The 18,774-nt window shown below is 40.7% G+C and overlaps 4 protein-coding genes across 5 annotated transcripts in view; 2 read left to right on the top strand and 2 right to left on the bottom strand.

The window, feature by feature from the left end:
* hps1 (HPS1 biogenesis of lysosomal organelles complex 3 subunit 1) overlaps positions 1-5,254 on the top strand; it is an 11,651-nt gene extending 6,397 nt beyond the window's left edge. Inside the window, exons 6-18 of one of the 2 annotated variants that reach the window (XM_010782370.1) lie at positions 789-949; positions 1,093-1,195; positions 1,298-1,382; positions 1,467-1,525; positions 1,645-1,812; positions 2,164-2,343; positions 2,773-2,846; positions 2,937-3,074; positions 3,227-3,292; positions 3,465-3,609; positions 4,224-4,337; positions 4,451-4,533; positions 4,609-5,254. In XM_010782370.1, coding sequence (XP_010780672.1) covers positions 789-949; positions 1,093-1,195; positions 1,298-1,382; positions 1,467-1,525; positions 1,645-1,812; positions 2,164-2,343; positions 2,773-2,846; positions 2,937-3,074; positions 3,227-3,292; positions 3,465-3,609; positions 4,224-4,337; positions 4,451-4,533; positions 4,609-4,771 — 1,539 coding nt within the window. In that variant the 3' untranslated portion in view covers positions 4,772-5,254. The remainder of the gene's footprint in view (positions 1-788; positions 950-1,092; positions 1,196-1,297; positions 1,383-1,466; positions 1,526-1,644; positions 1,813-2,163; positions 2,344-2,772; positions 2,847-2,936; positions 3,075-3,226; positions 3,293-3,464; positions 3,610-4,223; positions 4,338-4,450; positions 4,534-4,608) is intronic. The other variant, XM_010782371.1, reaches the window with a different exon arrangement.
* Positions 5,255-5,500: 246 nt separating this feature from the next.
* st3gal7 (ST3 beta-galactoside alpha-2,3-sialyltransferase 7) lies at positions 5,501-8,759 on the bottom strand. Its single transcript, XM_010782372.1, has 8 exons — positions 8,658-8,759; positions 8,287-8,452; positions 8,077-8,200; positions 7,262-7,599; positions 6,895-7,081; positions 6,626-6,766; positions 6,161-6,310; positions 5,501-5,730 (listed from the first exon to the last, which is right to left on the bottom strand). The coding sequence occupies exons 2-8, from the start codon at positions 8,433-8,435 to the stop codon at positions 5,644-5,646; spliced, it is 1,176 nt and encodes a 391-aa protein (XP_010780674.1). The 5' UTR covers positions 8,436-8,452; positions 8,658-8,759; the 3' UTR covers positions 5,501-5,643.
* An 846-nt stretch (positions 8,760-9,605) lies between these two features.
* On the top strand, positions 9,606-13,147 carry ankrd2 (ankyrin repeat domain 2 (stretch responsive muscle)). Its single transcript, XM_010782707.1, has 8 exons — positions 9,606-9,674; positions 11,018-11,161; positions 11,315-11,422; positions 11,517-11,615; positions 11,754-11,852; positions 11,996-12,094; positions 12,173-12,271; positions 12,795-13,147. The coding sequence occupies exons 1-8, from the start codon at positions 9,606-9,608 to the stop codon at positions 12,915-12,917; spliced, it is 840 nt and encodes a 279-aa protein (XP_010781009.1). The 3' UTR covers positions 12,918-13,147.
* A 796-nt stretch (positions 13,148-13,943) lies between these two features.
* Positions 13,944-17,128, bottom strand: morn4 (MORN repeat containing 4). The gene is made up of 3 exons (XM_010782708.1): positions 16,935-17,128; positions 16,736-16,845; positions 13,944-16,652 (listed from the first exon to the last, which is right to left on the bottom strand). Exons 1-3 carry the CDS (start codon positions 17,126-17,128, stop codon positions 16,504-16,506), a joined length of 453 nt encoding a protein of 150 aa, XP_010781010.1. The 3' UTR covers positions 13,944-16,503.
* Between the last annotated feature and the right edge of the window lie 1,646 nt (positions 17,129-18,774).

The following is an 18,774-nucleotide window of genomic DNA, read 5'->3' on the forward strand; positions in this document are numbered from 1 at the left end:
CTACCCCTTCTACTCTACAATTGGTGTAACGAAGGGTAGGAGAGGACTTGTATTCTTTACAGACGAGAGAATTTTACACGAAATACAGTTGGGATTTAGATTAGGTTGGATTTAGGTTATACGATAAAAGATCCAAAAGACTAGAACCAAGAATGAACGGTATGGACAAGAATATAAAACATAATAACTAAACCATCGACCAAACAGGCACCTACATAAACATGAGCAAAAGTAAACCTGACAAAATATATAACGGAACAAATAAGTGAAATAACATTTCGTGAACTTGATGTGGGGGACATATGTTTTTATGTCATATTTATGTCGAAAGAAAAAATTTTTTTATAATGGGTAAAAAACCAGAAAGACCCAGTTCAAAGACTATGACCAGCAATCAAACGCCGGAGAACTTTTAAAATCTTTGCGGGCGGGGGATGTGTAAATTTTTGGTTTCCCGCATTTTTAATCATATCTTCGTCTCCCCAACAAGGGTTGGAAAGGGTTGCGCCGGGGGGCGCCCGGGGGGTAGCCGGTGGTGTTGCGGAGGTTACAGAAAGTGACAACGCGGGGGCGGGTTGCTCGAGAGGCGCTTTTCTTTGTATATCGGTGTTCCAAGAGATAATATGCCCAAAAATGTGAACCCCTTAAAACCCCGTTTTTTGTAAGGATGGTCGGGTGAAATGGCTTTCGTCAACGGGGGGGGTCTATTCTGAGTGTACCCAGGGTGTAACGTAGAAACCAAAAAAACCAAAACCCCTTGTAACGCGGCCCCCCCCCCCTCCTCTCAGGCAGTGGAGAGGCTGATACACCCCACGCTGTGTGAGCAGTGCATTGAGTTCCTGGAGCGCCGTTTGGTTCAGCAGCTCAACAGCAGTGTGGAGCGAGCGGGAGAGGAAGTGCTGCACGCCTTCATCCTGGTTCACACTAAACTACTGGCCTTCTACTCTAGGTACATATTAGTCCTTTAAACCCCTTTACCTTATTCCTATCACTATTATTTATAATTCCCGAGTCAGTGAAGAGGCTTCTTTTTATTTATTCAAGGTTTTCTTTATAAATGATGACTTTTCTTTTCTATTCTGCTTGTTCTAGCCGCAATGCGAGCACACTCTCCACCTCAGACCTCCTAACCCTCATCATCATGTCACAGAATATGTATCCTAGCAACACGGACGAGGATGATCCAAATCCTGAGGTAGAAAATGATGACAGGCTCACACCAACACACGTTGTTAGTCACTTTATTTCTGATTGTTTATTGTCTGTTTCTGTACATGTTGTGCGTTTGTCTTTGAAGGACATTGAGAGTACATCTGGTTCTGGTCCTGAAAGCTTTTACACCCCAGAGCCCTCTCCTACAGACATGGACTCGAGAAGTTCAGGTTGGTATTGGAGTCTGTGTATCAATATTTACCCAGTTATTACATTATAACAACAACAGTTTGCGGTCTTCATTTGTGTGTCAGCAGACATGCCAGTGAGAGAAAGCACTCCTTTGTTTGAGTTTGTGGACCCAGACGTCCAGGTGAGAGTATATCTCAGTGTGTATTCCTAATAGCCAATCCAGATTTATTTTATTAAACGCAAATCAAACGATAGTTCTGTTTGAATGAGACCTCATGACTGGATAAATTGTGTTGTCAGATGGCAGAGGACAGCTTGCACACTCTGGAAGTTCCTCCGCCCGACCCTTCAACCCCTCGCAGAGTTTTCTTAGAGGTCTCACTCAAAGATGGGCTGTTTCCCATGATGCCTCACTCCATGTACTGCCTGCCTCTGTGGCCCGGCATCACACTTGTGCTGCTAACTAAGGTTTGTGGAAACCAAAAATGTTACCTACATCCTCATTTTCAGGCCCAATTCCCTCTTTCTCAGTCAACTGGTATTCATTAATTTACCTTTTATTAATTTCAGTATATATAATTTTTTATATTAAGTGATATCAGTTCATTTATATTCGTTTAAAAAAAAAAAAAGTGTTTTATTTTTTTACATACATTCTTTTTAATTGTACAATATATTATATAACTTATTTGTATATCTTTATAAAACTGTAAAGCCAGCAGGGGGCAACCTTGTGACACAATTTTCCGGCATTCATTGTTATCATTATATACACACATTTATGCTCCCTTGTTGAACACCTTCACTTCTATCTGTCAGATTCCCACCAGTGCAGTGGCCATGTCAGTGTATACGTTTCTGGAGGCCTTCGCCAAACTGGAGAAGCGTCTAAACGAAGGCCAGGAAGGACCAGCTGCTACCAGAGGACAGCCCACTATACACGACATCCGCAGCAAACTGGACAAATTCATCAAAGCCCTGGGGGCCAGTGAGATACAAGTATGGGTTTTTACGTGCACCAACATGGTTTGCATCATACACAATATATCCAACAGCTTTTAAGTTGACTTTTATGTTTAACTTAAATACATGCCAACCTTTATCAAAGAATACCCGACATTAGTCTTCAAGTGGAGTTAAGAATATGAATGTACATAATCATTTAAAATATTGTATTTTTTCAATCAAAGGCCATAAATAAAATGGTCATTCACAACCCATGAAAAAATGGGTAATACATTTAAATCCAGTGCCTGCATGTGCTGTGAAAAGCTTCTTTTACCTTACTGTAACCTCTCCTATGATGTAGCAAATCAAACTTTTGTTGGAAGATTTGACCTTCATTGCATATTACAAAATAATTGTGATTGTCATCCCGTTTTTGGACCAATAGTAAGATCTGCTTTTGTTTCTTCATGTTCTATTCAGTCCGCACAGTTACAAAATGTCTGGACAGATTTCAAGAACCGAATCGGCAGAGGGGGGCCAGGGTTCAACAGAGAGTGAGTCTGCAGCCCTCTGCTGGCCAACATGCGTCATAGCACAGTTGTTTGATGACGCTTTCAGTCATTATATTGATGTTCTTGTTTTAGGCTTATCCGCAGTTGTAAGAATATGAAGACCCAGCTCTGTGGAGTATACCGCCAGTGTTTCCTCATTGAATCTGGAACAGCTGACAGTCCTCGACGTCTCTCCCCCGGCCTGCAGGAGCGGGCCCAGACCATGGTGCAGTGCGTATCACTCAGCAGAACATGCTTGTTTTTGTAAATTTTCAGATTTGAATTTGTTCTGAATTAGTTTAACTTGTGTTTAGTACAAGCATACTTGCCAGACAGTCGGCATTCATCATTGTTCATGTCTGTTTGTCATTCTTCTCTCCCAGAGACAAGCTGATGGACTGGAAGGATTTTTTGTTGGTAAAAAGCAAGAGGAATATAACCATGGTGTCATATCCTTTCAGCAAATGGAACCTGCTCCCTATGATGCCGTGTTGTCTGTGTGAATTGGGATAATTCTGGAAGTGCATGCATATTTTAACAACATGCATACACCCAGCAATTTCTTTGAAATATGTCTTACTGTTATCCTGAGTGTATTGATCTTGACCCGATTAATCTCACGTACCTGGAGGACTTCCCGGGCCTCATACATTTTATCTGCGTGGACCGATCCACGGGCCAAATGATCGCACCGTCGCTCAACATCACTGAACGCAACGTGTCTGAGCTGGGGAAGGGGCCATTGGCTCAGTTCATCAAAAGCAAGGTCAGGCATACTGAAAGTACACGCCTTAAAACATATTGATGTTGAGTTTAATTTCTGATTGATACATGCAGAGCAGACCAGAAACTGTTTATCTCATATCAAGTAATTCAAGTTTCAGTTTAGTCTATTCCTGCTTTCAGTGCAAAGAACCCATATTATAAAAAAATTAATACATATTCCTTATGTGATTGCTTAGGTATAGTTACATGTATTTGCTTAAAGGAATATATAGAACATGTGAGAAATATGCTCTTTCCGACAGTTGAATGAGAACAATAATAATTGTGCAGTAAACACTGTTTGTGCTGCCTGTTAGCTTAGCTTAGCAATAAGACTGGAATTGGGGAAAACGTTTGCAACCCTTAAGTTTTTCTAAAGATTAAACAAAAACAACTATATTTATTAGTGAGCTTTTTCTCTCTTTGTGCTAAGATAAGCCAACTGTCTCTAGTTTCATATATAATGCACAGATAACAGAGAGCTTTCGTCAACAAAGCAAATAAGCTCATTCTGTATCACTCCTTACTTTTATATTTAGAATGAACATTACTTCAATAGTTATGCTCATTTTTGTCTTAAATGATTTTCTCTTTCTCTCTCTATCCATCATGAAGGTGTGGAGTCTGGTCAGCACAACGCGGCGCTATCTCCAGAAGGGTTACTCCACGGTCACATTGCGCGATGGAGACTTCTACTTCTGCTACTTCCTGTGGTTTGAAAATGAAACTGTAAGTAACTTGCTTGTCGTGTTTTAATATCAAATGATAACGCAAAAAAGCAGAATGTAATATGGTAAAGGTAAAAAAACTGCACAATATAAATGGTGTATGTGATCAATCAGGGCTACAAGTTAGAGGCAGGGGACATACCCGTCCTACCTGACGACTCGGCCCCCGTTGGGATGCTTGCCTGGGACTACTACAGGTAAACACCTACACATGACAAAATAGATGTGATTAATCTAAACAAGATGGCTAAAGAAAGTAACATGTCCTGCAGGAAGCTGCTGCGGTACTACAGCAAGAATCACCAGGGTGAGGTGGTGAAGTGCTACGAGCTGCTGACGGTTCACCTGGGGGTCATCCCCACTGAGGTCATCCTCCAGCACTGCAGACAGCTGGCAAGCAAACTGTGGGAGCCATCTCGCAATCCTCTGCTGTAGACGCACCCACACACTCAGACTGAGTCACAGTAGCCAAGGTACTTGTTTGTTGTATTGCCAAGAAGAGAAAACAACACTCTCTCACTGTCTTTATATACATATATATATGAAAGTGATGGAAAAATGGAACATAGGCACGAATGATATATATTTATTTACATATTGTTTATTCGAAGCACTTTCATTATAAGCTCAATCGGACACCAGTGTTGCACAGTGGTGAGTCTTGTTTGAATAATAATGATAATATCACTCCTAGACGTTTATAATATATTTTTTGAATTTATGACATTCCCTATTTATAAGTCATTCTGTATGTTTGTTTTTTGTTTAGAGCTTTTTTAAACATACAGTTGATCCGTTTTTATAAATGCAGATATTTCCATTGTCGCCTTTGCTAGTGCTAGTGTAATACTGTAATTACTGTATGTCTCTATGAGTATAGATGTGTTTTTGGAGACAATAAACTTCAGTAATATCACATTCACTTGTTAATTGAGTCATTGTAAACAGAATGGAAATGGCACCATTTGAACCATTCACCCTTACATTAATTTTACAAAATACAGTGAATTGATGAGCTTGGTCCTAGGTGTGAAGGAACAGTTATTCAACCATATGACAATGAATACAATGGTAACTGCAAGTACTGTAACAACTTCATTGAATTTAATAAAGATATTCTAAAGTTTATTCTCACCAATCATTGTCTAACCTTTTAATTCGCTCAATTGTCAGTTGACCCGGGAGACTGAGCATTTTAAAGGTCAGTCCACGTTACAAACGATTCCTCAAGCTTATGGAGGACTCCACACACTCGCAGTGAGAAGGAGGAGTGTGTTCAGTAGATTCTCAGTTTCTGCATTGCTGGCTCACAGAGCTCCTGTGAGGTCTGTGATGGCTCCTGCAGCCACCAGGTCCCTCAAGAAGAGTTTCTCAGCACTGACATCATGCACCACCTGGACAACGGTAATAAAAACAAGGCATGAATAAACCAAAACATGAGGCTTGCTAGCTTTAACATTGCGTACTGCTCTAGGAATGCAATTAGCACCGGCCACCTGCCAAACACACGGTTAATGTTGGCTGTGGCAGGTCAAATTGTAGGACACGTGCCACCATGGCAGATGGCAGGTCCTATTATTTGGCAGATACAGAGCAGAATTCAGAGGTAAAAATAGCCAGGTGTTAAGGTTACATGATGTTTTTTTACTGTCTTGAACTATTGACTGAGTGTTTAGAATTCTAAAACATAATGTAAAGATTTCAGAAGACAGACAACAACTTTGAGTGACTGATAGAAATGTTCATTAACCTGCTATTGTGGTAGGTGAGAAGAAAATACTTCATTTCCCATCCTAGTACCAACATTTGGTAATATAAACTTACTTGAGCCTTCATTGCACCCATGCGTATGGTCTCATAGTAGTGAAGCCTCGCCTCTGGGTGCTTCATGTCGTACCCAAACCCTGCCAGGCTCACCTGGTCACACAGCTGCAAGGCCATCACCACCGCACTCGCACCTAGTGTTGGGACCGTCTTTTTTAGAAGAGATAAGAGAAATTGTCTTTTATCCTTGCTTTAAACAGTTTGAGCACCAAATACTGTTATAACGTTTACTCATTTTAAAGAGCATGGGTAATGGTATGAGCATGTTGAATTGAAGGTTGTGTTTGCTTATCTTTCAAACCCTTGATTCATAGGCTTATAACAAAGTCAATACATGTCAGAGCCAGGCATACTGTATACATATGTTACTCAAGACAGGTAAGGCCAGCTGTTCTAAGATTGGTTTTCTGTTGGCATGTTGGCAGTATTGTATGAAAGAGAAGAACAAAGCACGATGGAACTCACATTTCTCGGCTTCAGAGCATATTTTTGTAGGACTTGTTCTGTCTTGTGAATTATCTCTGGGTGGAGAATCCTGAAGTTCTCTGGTCTCAGAGGAATATCATCCACCACCTCCCTCCAGAACCATATTTTGGACCAGAAGCTCTATTAAAAATCAACCCAGGAGATGTAGAGCATGTGAGGCAGTGAGTGTGATGATGAATATCTATGACGCACACGGCTTATGTAATACTCCATTTTTGTGTGCAATGGTTTCAGTGATGTAGGCTTACCAAAGGCTTTTTGGTGATGACAGAAGTGAGCCAGTCTAGGTCCAGGCTCTTAAAGACCACCAGAGCAACCATGGTGGTCTTTTTGTACTCAATTGCAGAGTGGGGTGCTCCCTCTGGGTACACGAGGCGGATGGTTGTTCGGGAACCAGCATCTTTCTCAAAGCCAAGCACTGGAGCATTATTAAGCCTGGTAGCAGAGATGAGAAAGTATGAAATTGATGATGCAGGCCAAGACTTTCCTCTCAAACTCATTCCAATTGTATCTGCTGAGGAAAGGGTCCATCAGCTCAGGTCTAACATAGCACTAGTGCCTGTAACATGAGGAAGATTCCTCCCACATGTTTCTGACTAACACTGTCACACATACCTGATGATGACATCATACTGATCAATGTGGGGTCCTAGATGGCTCCCATGAAGAACCCCTCCACTGCCCACCACCACACAGCGCCTGCAGCTGCCATCTCTCCTCAGTGATGGAGGCAGGCCAGGCTGAGGCAGAGATGCAAGAGCCAGGTCCAGATGCTCCTCGCTGCCTTGGAGCCCCAGAGGAGGGGACAGATCCCAGGGCACCGGCCCGTCCTGCTGCACAAACACTGGGATGTCCAGGAGGCCAGCAGAGCAGGACAGGGGCTTCAGGTGGTTCAAACCCCAGCAAGGCTGACAGGGGTCCGACAGCAGGGATGCCGACTGGTTTAGTAAGACCTGAAGGGAGCAGAAAACAGAGGGGTTTGAAAAGAGTAATGTAATAATCTCATACAGGGGTGTCCAAACTACGGCCCTGGGTCCATTTTTGATTGGCCCTCAGCTTATTCTAAAAGTATAATGGAATATGGCACACACCTGAAACTTGTGCTTCACTTATAATGTTCCTCTTAAATATATGTGTACAAATATATGACACAGTATTATTCATGTGCCCAATGTTTCAATAAATGCAGTCAATTCAAGTTGAAACATTTTCTAACAAATCTTAGTTGTTAAAAAGCGAAATTCTTTGTAACAAAATGAAAATAATTAAACCCTAATGAAGCTGCGATGTAGGCTGTTTTTTTCCTTAAGCATATTCAATTATCAAGACAAATGTACCTACATTTGATTGATTTTTCTAACTTATAACTTAACATATGAGGCTACTGATACCGATGATGTAAAAACAAAAGCTCAGTTGTGTATCTGTACCAGATCTTTAGGATGTAGGTTGTCATCACTGAGAACTGCAACCTTCAAGGGAAGATATGCAGGAATCAGAATAGCAGAGTAGCATCCTATCAGCAGCACCAGACTGAAAGCAAGGTTCTCTTTCCTGAATCATAGAGAGAACAGACAACAGTATTATAGCAGTAGGTAATAACAGGTCCACTGAACAAATACAGCGCCTGCGAGATGCACCTGCTCAGGAAAAACTCCCTGGAGTCAGTCTCTGTGATCCCTCGCTGTCTGTGAAAGACAGGCGTTGGTGTTACAGCCTCTGTAGCCTCAGGCAGCAGAGGAGAGCCATCGTCTGGATCCTCTACACTCAGATGATTCAGCGTCACCATGGCACCTGTACGCCCGCCTGAAATACACACATCACAGCAATGATCATAATCCTATAATTAAAATGCAATGTACCAATAATGCTATTCTCCATAGTAAAGACATACTTTTGATATAAAAACATGTACGTATTTATGGAGTTTAGAGTAAGACTATATTTCAACAAACACTGTGTGTAAAAAACAAACTGAAGCAACAGTACTTGAGTAACACAAACAAAGTACCTCGCAGCCAGCCTGGTAGAGATCTAAGCTATTGGCTCCATGCATGAAGGGTAAACAGAGTCCTATGTAGCTAAAATGGCTGCTGCTGCCTCCTACTCCTCTGAACTCTGCCACTTCCCTCAATAACACTGGTTAACCATTACCCTGGTCACACTGTGGCATGCAGATGTCAGCGAGATGAGGCGTGTCCAGAAACACATTCATTGTGAGAAAAAGTGATTAAGCAACACTGGATGGCACATTAAAGTGTTGATGCACTAAAAAAAGAATTGTTATATCTACTGTGTTTGCTCAGTCCGTCTAATATACCCATAACATGGTTGGCTGGACGCTGATTGATTGTTGGTGTGCTATCAGACAGATATTTACAAGCTATCACTTGGCAGTAATGAAACCTTTATAAATAACATAATCCCCCAAAACGGCGTGTTTATGAGGGTTGTTCTCCTGTGAAGAGCGTTACACAATGTTGCAGCAACAGTACTGAGTAGAATCAGGATCTCGTGGAATGAATTTTCACTGAGCCCATGACCCCGGGCATGACATGCCAGGGGGGTTGGATGTGTGTGTGTGTGTGTGTGTGTGTGTGTGTGTGTGTGTGTGTGTGTGTGTGTGTGTGTGTGTGTGTGTGTGTGTGTCTGTGTGTGTGTGTGACAGAGAGGAAAAGAGGGAGAGGGACATTGTAATGCTGACAAGTACACATACACACATACACACACACACACACACCAAAATGCACACACACCTGTTTGATAGGGTGACACAATGTCCCACCATGAACTCGATATTTCAGCCAGGAAGCCACTGGGCTTGCAGCGCTTCTGTATAAAGCAACACTCAGCCGGCCAGATTGTACTCAGTATTATAACTCCAAGGTTATAAAGCTTCTACTTTTCAAAATTGTTTTATTGACGGTTTTATTTGTTTGTATCTTTGAGTTCTATAGATATGGAAGACATTGAGCAGTTGTCAATTGATGTGACCACCTTCAAGACAGGAGCAGAAAAAAAAGTTCAGGTAGGTTAGGAACATGCTAATGCAAAAATGTGTGATGATTTTCCATTAATATGGCAGTATGGCTCATGGCATGACAATCATTAGACGCCTATGGAGATAATTTTTTCTTGAAGAAAATGAATGTTACTAATTCCACAATATCACAATGTGTAACGAATGCCCCGATTTATGACAAAAGGAAGTTATATCTGTTATGAACATGAGGAGAGAAATGTCTGTCAGCCTACTTCAACATCCACAACATTTACAGTGAGAAACACACATACATCAAAAACAGTAGATATGAAATTGTATTTGGATTATTTTCTTTTAAAGCATAATCTAATGTGTTGTGTTAAGTGACATTGAATTCACTATAGTTTCACTAAATACTGTTTTACTTAAAAGAAAAGACTCCTGTTCATATGCTTTGTCAATGATATGGAGAGATGATATCTTGATACCTGTTCAACAGCAACATTTTGTGTATCAATGCATTTGTTTGTTTCTTTATTTTGTGAGTTCATAAAAATTGACTTTTAGTCTTTATTTCTGATATAGCTCTAAAGCACACAATTAATCTTGCCACAGATGAATTTGTATTCCTTTCATGTGCAGCCAATAAAATAATGAAATACAAACAGATACGGTCATTATGTTCTATAATTGCTCACATTAACTTAATATAAAACGGTATCACTATGAACCAAATTATGAGTTTCTGTCAATTAAAGGGTTTCCAAGCATAGAGTAAAAGACCAAAGAAACCACCACGAACGTGTCAATTATGGAATTAATAACAATGCTCTTTCGCTTCTTTCAAATAAGCCAAATCAAAAAAGAAGCTGGAAGATAAAAGATCACATACACACAATGATATGTTTCTTTGAAATCTTTGTGATTGATCCATTATTTAGCGGGAAAAAAACACTGCTCACTGCCAGAGCTACTGTATAGACTATCAAACCTAATAAAAAAGAGCTTTCACACACTCAAAGCTGTCCAAAAATGTTAAATATCTATCTATATATATTTATAGATATATTAATCAGGACATTTTCTAGCCTTGCTTTTGAATTGAACAGATTTTTGCACAGATTTGAGTGTGTAGGTGCTCTTTCTCAATGGTTAATAATCCAAAAACATAATGACAGCAGTGAATGTTGCTTTTATGACCAAGCCTAGCTTGCAGTATGCTGTAAATGTATTTTGACTTTGACATTGACACTGCCACCATTCTCAACTCTCAACACCCCTTAGCAAACTTGGCAAACCTCAATTACAAACTAATAGTAACCATGTTATCTTGTTTAAAAATATATATATATTATTGTTACCGCATCACTGTTTCTGTCATTTTCCAGGCAGAAGATAGAGCGAGGATGTCTTCAGACCTACACCGTGAAATGTTGGACCTGAGCATAGGAGAGAATATTACAGATCTGTGCAAAAGGGAAAAGATGACCAAGAAGACATGCTCGCCCAGGTTGTCAGCTGAAATCACTGTGGTGAGCTACGTTTTTCAAGAATCCTATCTTCATGTGCCCAACAAAGATACAATAGATACAATTTGATCTATACCTCACTTGTGTGTGTGTGTGTGTGTGTGTGTGTGTGTGTGTGTGTGTGTGTTGTGTGTTGTGTGTGCGTGTGCGTGACAGATAGAGCACATGGATACTGCAGAACTCATGAAAGCAGCCAGACAAGGGAAACTGGATGTAATAGATAAATATCTGGATGATGGGGGGAACCCTAATGTGCACGATGAGGTATGCTCTCCCTGTGTGTCAGTAAATCAGATACATTTACAACATACTATACAACAAGTCCCTTTTATACTCATGATATGTTTCAACTTTCAAGCTGAATAGGACAGCCCTGCACCGTGCGGCTGTAGAGGGACACACTGCAGTTGTCCAAACGCTTTTGGAAAAAGGCGCCGATATCAACTTCGAAGATGAAGTAAGACGTGCGGGCACATGGCTTGTTTGTAAAGATGATTATGAGATTGGTTGAGATTATCTTCACTCACTAAAGCTCCAGCCTCTAGTGGCCTGGAGTGAGCTATTAATAGAATGGGGCCATCCTACTGTGTTTCAGCTGGGCTCCAGGGCCATACATTGGGCGTGCAGAGGGGGAAGCCTGGGAGTTGTCAAAGCCCTGAGGAGCCAGGGGGCTGACCTGAATGTTAGAGATAAGGTGAATGTGCATTTTATTTATGCCTGGATCTTGTGTATCTGAAACATACTGTCTAACATACTGTCGTACTGTTATAATGTCCCTATACAGTTGGTCCCTAATGTGTTTGTCACAGTGAATGTATGTCAATGTCCACATTGCAGTTGTACAGCACTCCTCTGCATGTGGCCACAAGAACAGGCCATACGACCATCGTGGAGTACCTTCTGTCCTGCTGTGCTAAAATCAACTGCAGGGACAGGGTAGGCAGCGGCTTAACAGCATGTTTCATCTTCTCGATAATTCATTTCTGCATTTAATACCTTTTTTACTACTCACAGGAAGGCGACACAGCCCTTCATGATGCTGTACAGCTCAACAGATACAAGATAGTGAAGCTGCTCATAGATGCAGGGGCTGACACAAAAATAAAAAATCATGTGAGTTTTTTCAAAATGTCTCAAGCCCCAGTAAATGGGTCGCAAGCTCAACCAAGTGGTCAATATAAAGTATAACAATTGAATTTTTTTTTTAATGAGATGATAATATTCCCAACTCTTTTTGGTTGGTCAACAAATAGAGCAGCACAATGCTCCCCCCCAGTAAAATGGCAAATGTATGTTTTTTTATTCTGTTTTTTTATTTTTATTAACAAGATATAAGGTGTAAATCGGGAGCTTTTTATGTGTTGGATAGGCAGAATTTGTTTCCTTTGGCTCTGGACAGATCTAGGCTAGCTGTTTACCTGGGTTCCTTGTCTTAACGCTAAGCTAACTAAAAAAATGCTGGTGATTTAAAAAGGAGATAACCGGCAGTCTATAGCAGGTGTAAGTTATTTACCAAAATGTAAAACAGCTCCTTTAAAGGATACTCATTGATTGCATATAAGAAGCTAAAATGTGAAGCTACAAAATACTGTACAATATGTCCCCTCGTAACAAAAACTGTGTAACTGTGTTACAGGAGGGAGTGACCGCAGTACAGCAGGTAAAACAATGGCAGTCTGACATCATGGAGACCCTTCAGAGACTGGAGAAGCTGACGGAGGTGGGACCTGAAAACACTTCACGAGAGAGGAATGATTAGTGCAAAAGCTGAAAATACTCATACAGTAAACAAATTATAAAATCTCTTTCCATGATCTTTCTCAGGTTTAAAAATAGATTCTGTAATTCCACTGTAGGTCTGTGTACATCATATTTGAATACATACATTATATGTGCCCACCAACCAAATCTGCCTTTCTAGGGCATGGCAGTTAAACCTCTGAGATTAGTCTGAACTCTGACACTAGAAAATGTCAGCTTGGATGTGACAGATTCAAAATGATCTGCTTATCTTAAAGAAGGAGACACAAACATATAAATGTGGGAAACAAAGCTGAATTTCTCAAATCTTTTAGCCAAGCCCTGGCTTTTGATGTTTACTTCTAAAGAGCTTTATGATCTGAGGATCACTCTCATGGATGTTTCATATCTGATTTGTCATCATGCCTTTAGAAGTTGAATAATATTAATAGATAGTGCTGTGCAGAAGCTGCGTTTGGATATACATCAAGAGGTCCTTGTTTTATCGAGGCGACAGACAAGGCCAGAGCACACAGTAGCGCTGTGTTTGAGACGTCAGCTGACGATAGCAGAGATGGCTGGTATGCCCCCGCTAAAGTCAGGGATTGAAGGGGAGCTCAGTGGACATATTTTCCTTCTATCATCAGTGGCTCAAATGTTCCTGAGGGAGGTTGTTAATTTACACAGGGGATACCAACAGCTTGCTCCACTGCTTGCAATGCAATTGTTTATGCACAGTTAGTCGTCAAACACACAGCCATTCATTTTGTTCAACAAATATTGTGCTTCATAATGTGAATGCAACCCCTACATTTTATTAAAATGCAATATGTTCATGAAGGAAGCCCATCAGATACATTATCAGCCACACACAGCATTTCCTGTTCCAGGCATGGCTGTACAACTGTCAGGGACACGTATTATGTACAATACAAGGTTAGATACGGGACATCTTGTTTGTCAACCTGACCCTAACAGAGATAATACAGTATACATTCTTCAATGTAATGTAGTTCTGGAAGACTAAATCTATTGGACTTATATCAGTATAACAGCTTCACTTGTGTTGTTTGAAATGCCATGTGAGAGATACAAACCGTGTGCTGTTGAGCTGTTGCTGAGGGTGTAGAATTAGAAGGGGGATGGGAGAACTGGATGCTTCTGCTTTGTGCTGTGTGGCAGCCAAAAACCAGAGAAACCTGTTTAACCATGAAATGACGTTCCTTATCTACAGCTGCATATACCCTACTGCAAATCTAGCCATTGGTGTTAAAACATCAGAAATAGCTAAATAGTCATCTTTAATTGAACAACTCTATCATGTTACTGTCTACAAGCAAGCCCAATGAAACACATGCTTCTTTTCTCACCACAAGGCTTTATTAAACACATTATCGCCTTTCCAATACATATTCAGACCTATCCAAGGAGAATGAGGGGATACTGTGCAGTAGTTTGATCTAAGAGCACTAAGAACAAATGTATATTGTTATTGAAAAAAGTAACCACAGCAATGATATTTCATAGAAAGATGAAAGTCTGGAAAAGGCATCCTTTTCAAGCACCATTTGTTTCCAGTTGGAAAATGTGGATTTGTGTTAGTTCAATTCCACTCAGGCAGACATGTGTAGGTAGAGAAGGCTTGAGTTAGCGCCATCGCCGAAATAGAAGAAAGGAAAAATACCATAACATGATCTGAAATACAGGATATTACACACTTTGCACATACAGGCATTAAAACATCATTGTGTGATCGTAGAGGACGGTACTGAGGCATGCAATGGTTTCTATGTCTAATGTTATCTTCAATACTTCTGATTGCACCTTGCAGCACACTGTCATACCGAAGAAGGGATTGAAAGCAACTAGCAGTGTGGGTTCATGACACAGAGTATTGATTTTTTTTCCTCACAGAATAAAACAACAATCGAAATCAGCAATAATCCAGGCTAGAAACAGAATCTCATAAAAATTTCCTGTTTAATCTTCGGTCCTTTTGTTTTTAATGCGCACTAAAGCCCCAAGTGGGTTTGTCCTTATTGATTTGTTTCTATCGCTAAGCAGTGAGACAACACACATGTAACTCCTGTTTGCTGTTCCAGGCTTCGTTACCTGTAATACCATTTGATTGTCTTTGGTTAAATGTCTATGTAGGCAAATGTAGAAGCTTTTGCTGTGACCAAACACGGAATGAATCTGTAATCACACAATAGCTGTGATTGGCTATAATGGTTTATACATTTTTTCAAAATACTCAACCACACGGTCTCAGCTAACTCAGCTAACTAGGTGTTTCATTTGTTTCCTACGTGACAAAAGAAACACCTAGTTCCTTAAGGTCAGAAAAAACTCAACTGATAACAATGAATATGTATACGCCACACAGAAAAACACATACATAATTACATATTCTAATATATACATCTGGTTTAGAAATGATTTCATTCAGCTGCCTTAATTAAAATAAATGTCCCCAATTCAATGCATTTAATTAGGATTATTTAACAACCTTGAGGATGTCCAGTCATCCAAGTCTTTAGTTAATACAGGGGAAAACATGAGAGAAGTAACCAGCAGAGTCCCATGATTTCCACTGGGAGAGGAGGTTTATTGTAGAGAGGAGAGCTGCTAGACTTGTGAGTAATGGTAGCGAAGACTCAGTACCAGCTTAACAATATGTCCCTCAGAGTGAAGGCAATCTTTAAACAGGCCTCAAATTCATTAAGATGACAGACACCTAGGGCGAATGATGCAGAGGAGAAGGGAAGGGAACTGTGAGTCATCGTATTTTCAGATGGACATCCAGGAACTACAATCTCGTACCAGAATGTGTTTAAGGCAAATGTGAATACTGATATTCTAAAAGGAGATGCACCAGCGATGATACATACATGCAAAGCTAGAGTTTGAAGCAGCACTGTTAATGGAGACGAGGTGCCCTGTGGAGTACATTCACAAAAATGTACAATGTGTATATCTTTAATTTTAACAAAATGTGTAAAGTCAATTGATTTTCTTTTTTAAAACTGTGCATTGTTTAGATCCATTTGTGCTTGCTTGCAGTACCAGAGGCCAAGTCTCCACATAGGACATTATAACTCTCTTGTAATGGTTAATGCACTTTTAAAAAGATTAATTGGTCTAATTAGTAGCTAAAGTCTTTAACATACAGAGTACCTTTTTAACTACTCCAAATGCAGGAGAAAAAAAAACGTTTTTAAAGTATCAGATCTACAATTGTAGAACAAGTTGTTTTATATCGTAGCTAACTATTCTAGAGAAAACACTAAGACACTGTTTATGGGTGCAAGAATAAGTACAAGGAGAAAAACAGCAGCATTTGGTGTGTGCATGAATTGTGGAGTTAAAGGTGTGCTTAATGGTGTTGTAAATGTCAAGTCAGTCAGAAAGAAAGCCATTATTTGGTCAAATTGCATGTGCATTCCAAGCCACTGTGAAGGCTAAGCAAGGAGGATGCAGAAAAAACCCCATAAATGATGAAAAAAGAGAGGACACAGAGAGAAGAGCTGGAGTGCACTGCATCCTTGAGATCCTCCTAGAAGGTGCTGGAACCCTGACCGTGTGTCCTCCAGGGTCCATGAAGGTCAAAGTGTCAGAATGCGAGCATTAGAGGCTGAGGCCTGTGCACGCTGCACCACTCCTGGACACTTCTCCCTCTTCTGCAGCTTGTGGTTCTGAAACAAGCCCTCGTTTCGTGGGACACCATGAGCTCCGTCTGGGAAGGTCAATAGCCCTAGAGACACGGACACAGGACACAATGAAGAGAAATACTACTAGCATGATCGGCAACCTGTTCTAATGGTGTAAAAGCCTCACCATATCCCTCAACACGTCCATCTTTAAATTCTCCTTCAAACTTCATGCCATCGCATCGACTAAAGACTCCCGTGCCTTGAAACTTTCCATGTGCAAATTCTCCTTCATACCTGACATGGTAAAAAGAGATTAGGGTGTTATTTGTAACTTTTGATTGAGGAATAAACATGCCTTTCTTTTTCTTTTGGCTCACACACACCTGGATCCATCTGTAAAGAGCAGTACACCAGAGCCATGAAAGAGTCCATTTTCAAACTGGCCAGAGAAGCAGGTTCCATCTTGAAACTTCAGCTGGCCAACTCCATGCCTCCGACCTGGAAAGATGCAGATCAAACTGATTAATGGCTGAAATTCTGTCAGATGATAGAAATATAAGTAATCCTGTAAGGGCATATGACCTTGATACCATTTGTCAATTCACATTTGATCTTCATGGGTGTCATCATACCCTTTCTAACCACTTAGCCTCTTATGGATTAGTCTTTCATAATGGTGCAACATACTGTAAGAGACGACCAACTGAGCATGACATTTGAACTCGCAATGCAGCTCATGGTTTTATATTCACTCGGTATGGGAGGGCCACTGCATACTGTGGGGCAAAAAAGTATTTAGTCAGCCACCAATTGTGCAAGTTCTCCCACTTAACAAGATGAGAGAGGCCTGTAATTTTCATCCTAGGTATACCTCAACTATGAGAGACAAAATGAGAAAAAAAAAATCCAGCAAATCTAATTGTCTGATTTTTAAAGAATTTATTTGCAAATTATGGTGTAAAATAAGTATTTGTTCAATAACAAAAGTTCATCTCAATACTTTGTTATATACCCTTTGTTGGCAATGACAGAGGTCAAACGTTTTCTGTAAGTCTTCACAAGGTTTTCACACACTGTTGCTGGAATTTTGGCCCATTCCTCCATGCAGATCTCCTCTAGAGCAGTGATGTTTTGGCGCTGTCGCTGGGCAACACAGACTTTCAACTCGACTTTCTATGGGGTTGAGATCTGGAGACTGGCAACTCCTTCGTTGCCCGGGCGGTGTGTTTGGAATCATTGTCATGCTGAAAGACCCAGCCACGTTTCATCTTCAATGCCCTTGCTGATGGAAGGAGGTTGTCACTCAAAATCTCACGATACATGGCCCCATTCATTCTTTCCTTTACACGGATCAGTCGCCCTGGTCCCTTTGCAGGAAAACAGCCTCAAAGCATGATGTTTCCACCTCCATGTTTCACAGTAGGTATGGTGTTCTTTCTCCTCCAAACACGTCTAGCTGAGTTTTTACCAAAAAGTTCTATTTTGGTTTCATCTAACCATATGACATTCTCCCAATCCTCTTCTGGATCATCTAAATGCTCTCTAGCAAACTTCAGACGGGCCTGGACATGTACTGGCTTAAGCATGGGGACACGTCTGGCACTGCAGGATTTGAGTCCCTGGCGGCGTAGTGTGTTACTGATGGTAGCCTTTGTTACTTTGGTCCCAGCTCTCTGCATGTCATTGACTAGGTCCCCCCGTGTGGTTCTGGGATTTTTGCTCACTTTTCTTGTGATCATTTTGACCCCACGGGGTGAGATGTTGCGTGGAGTCCCAGATCGAGGGAGATTATCAGTGGTCTTGTATGTCTTCCATTTTCTAATAATTGCTCCCACAGTTGATTTCTTCACACCAAGCTGCTTACCTATTGCAGATTCAGTCTTCCCAGCCTGGTGCAGGTCTACAATTGTGTTTCTGGTGTCCTTTGACAGCTTTTGGTCTTGGCCATAGTGGAGTTTGGAGTGTGACTGTTTGAGGTTGTGGACAGGTGTCTTTTATACTGATAACGAGTTCAAACAAGTGCCATTAATACAGTTAACAAGTGGAGGACAGAGGAGGCTCTTAAAGAAGAAGTTACAGGTCTGTGGGAGCCAGAAATCTTGTTTGTTTGTAGGTGACCAAATACTTATTTTCCACCATAATTTGCAAATAAATTCTTTAAAAATCAGACAATGTGATTTTCTGGATTTTTTTTTTTTTTCTCTATAGTTGAGGTATCATAGT

The sequence above is a fragment of the Notothenia coriiceps genome, unplaced genomic scaffold (assembly GCF_000735185.1).
Source record: "Notothenia coriiceps isolate Sejong01 unplaced genomic scaffold, NC01 NC01_scaffold00024667, whole genome shotgun sequence".
NCBI lineage: Eukaryota > Metazoa > Chordata > Actinopteri > Perciformes > Nototheniidae > Notothenia > Notothenia coriiceps.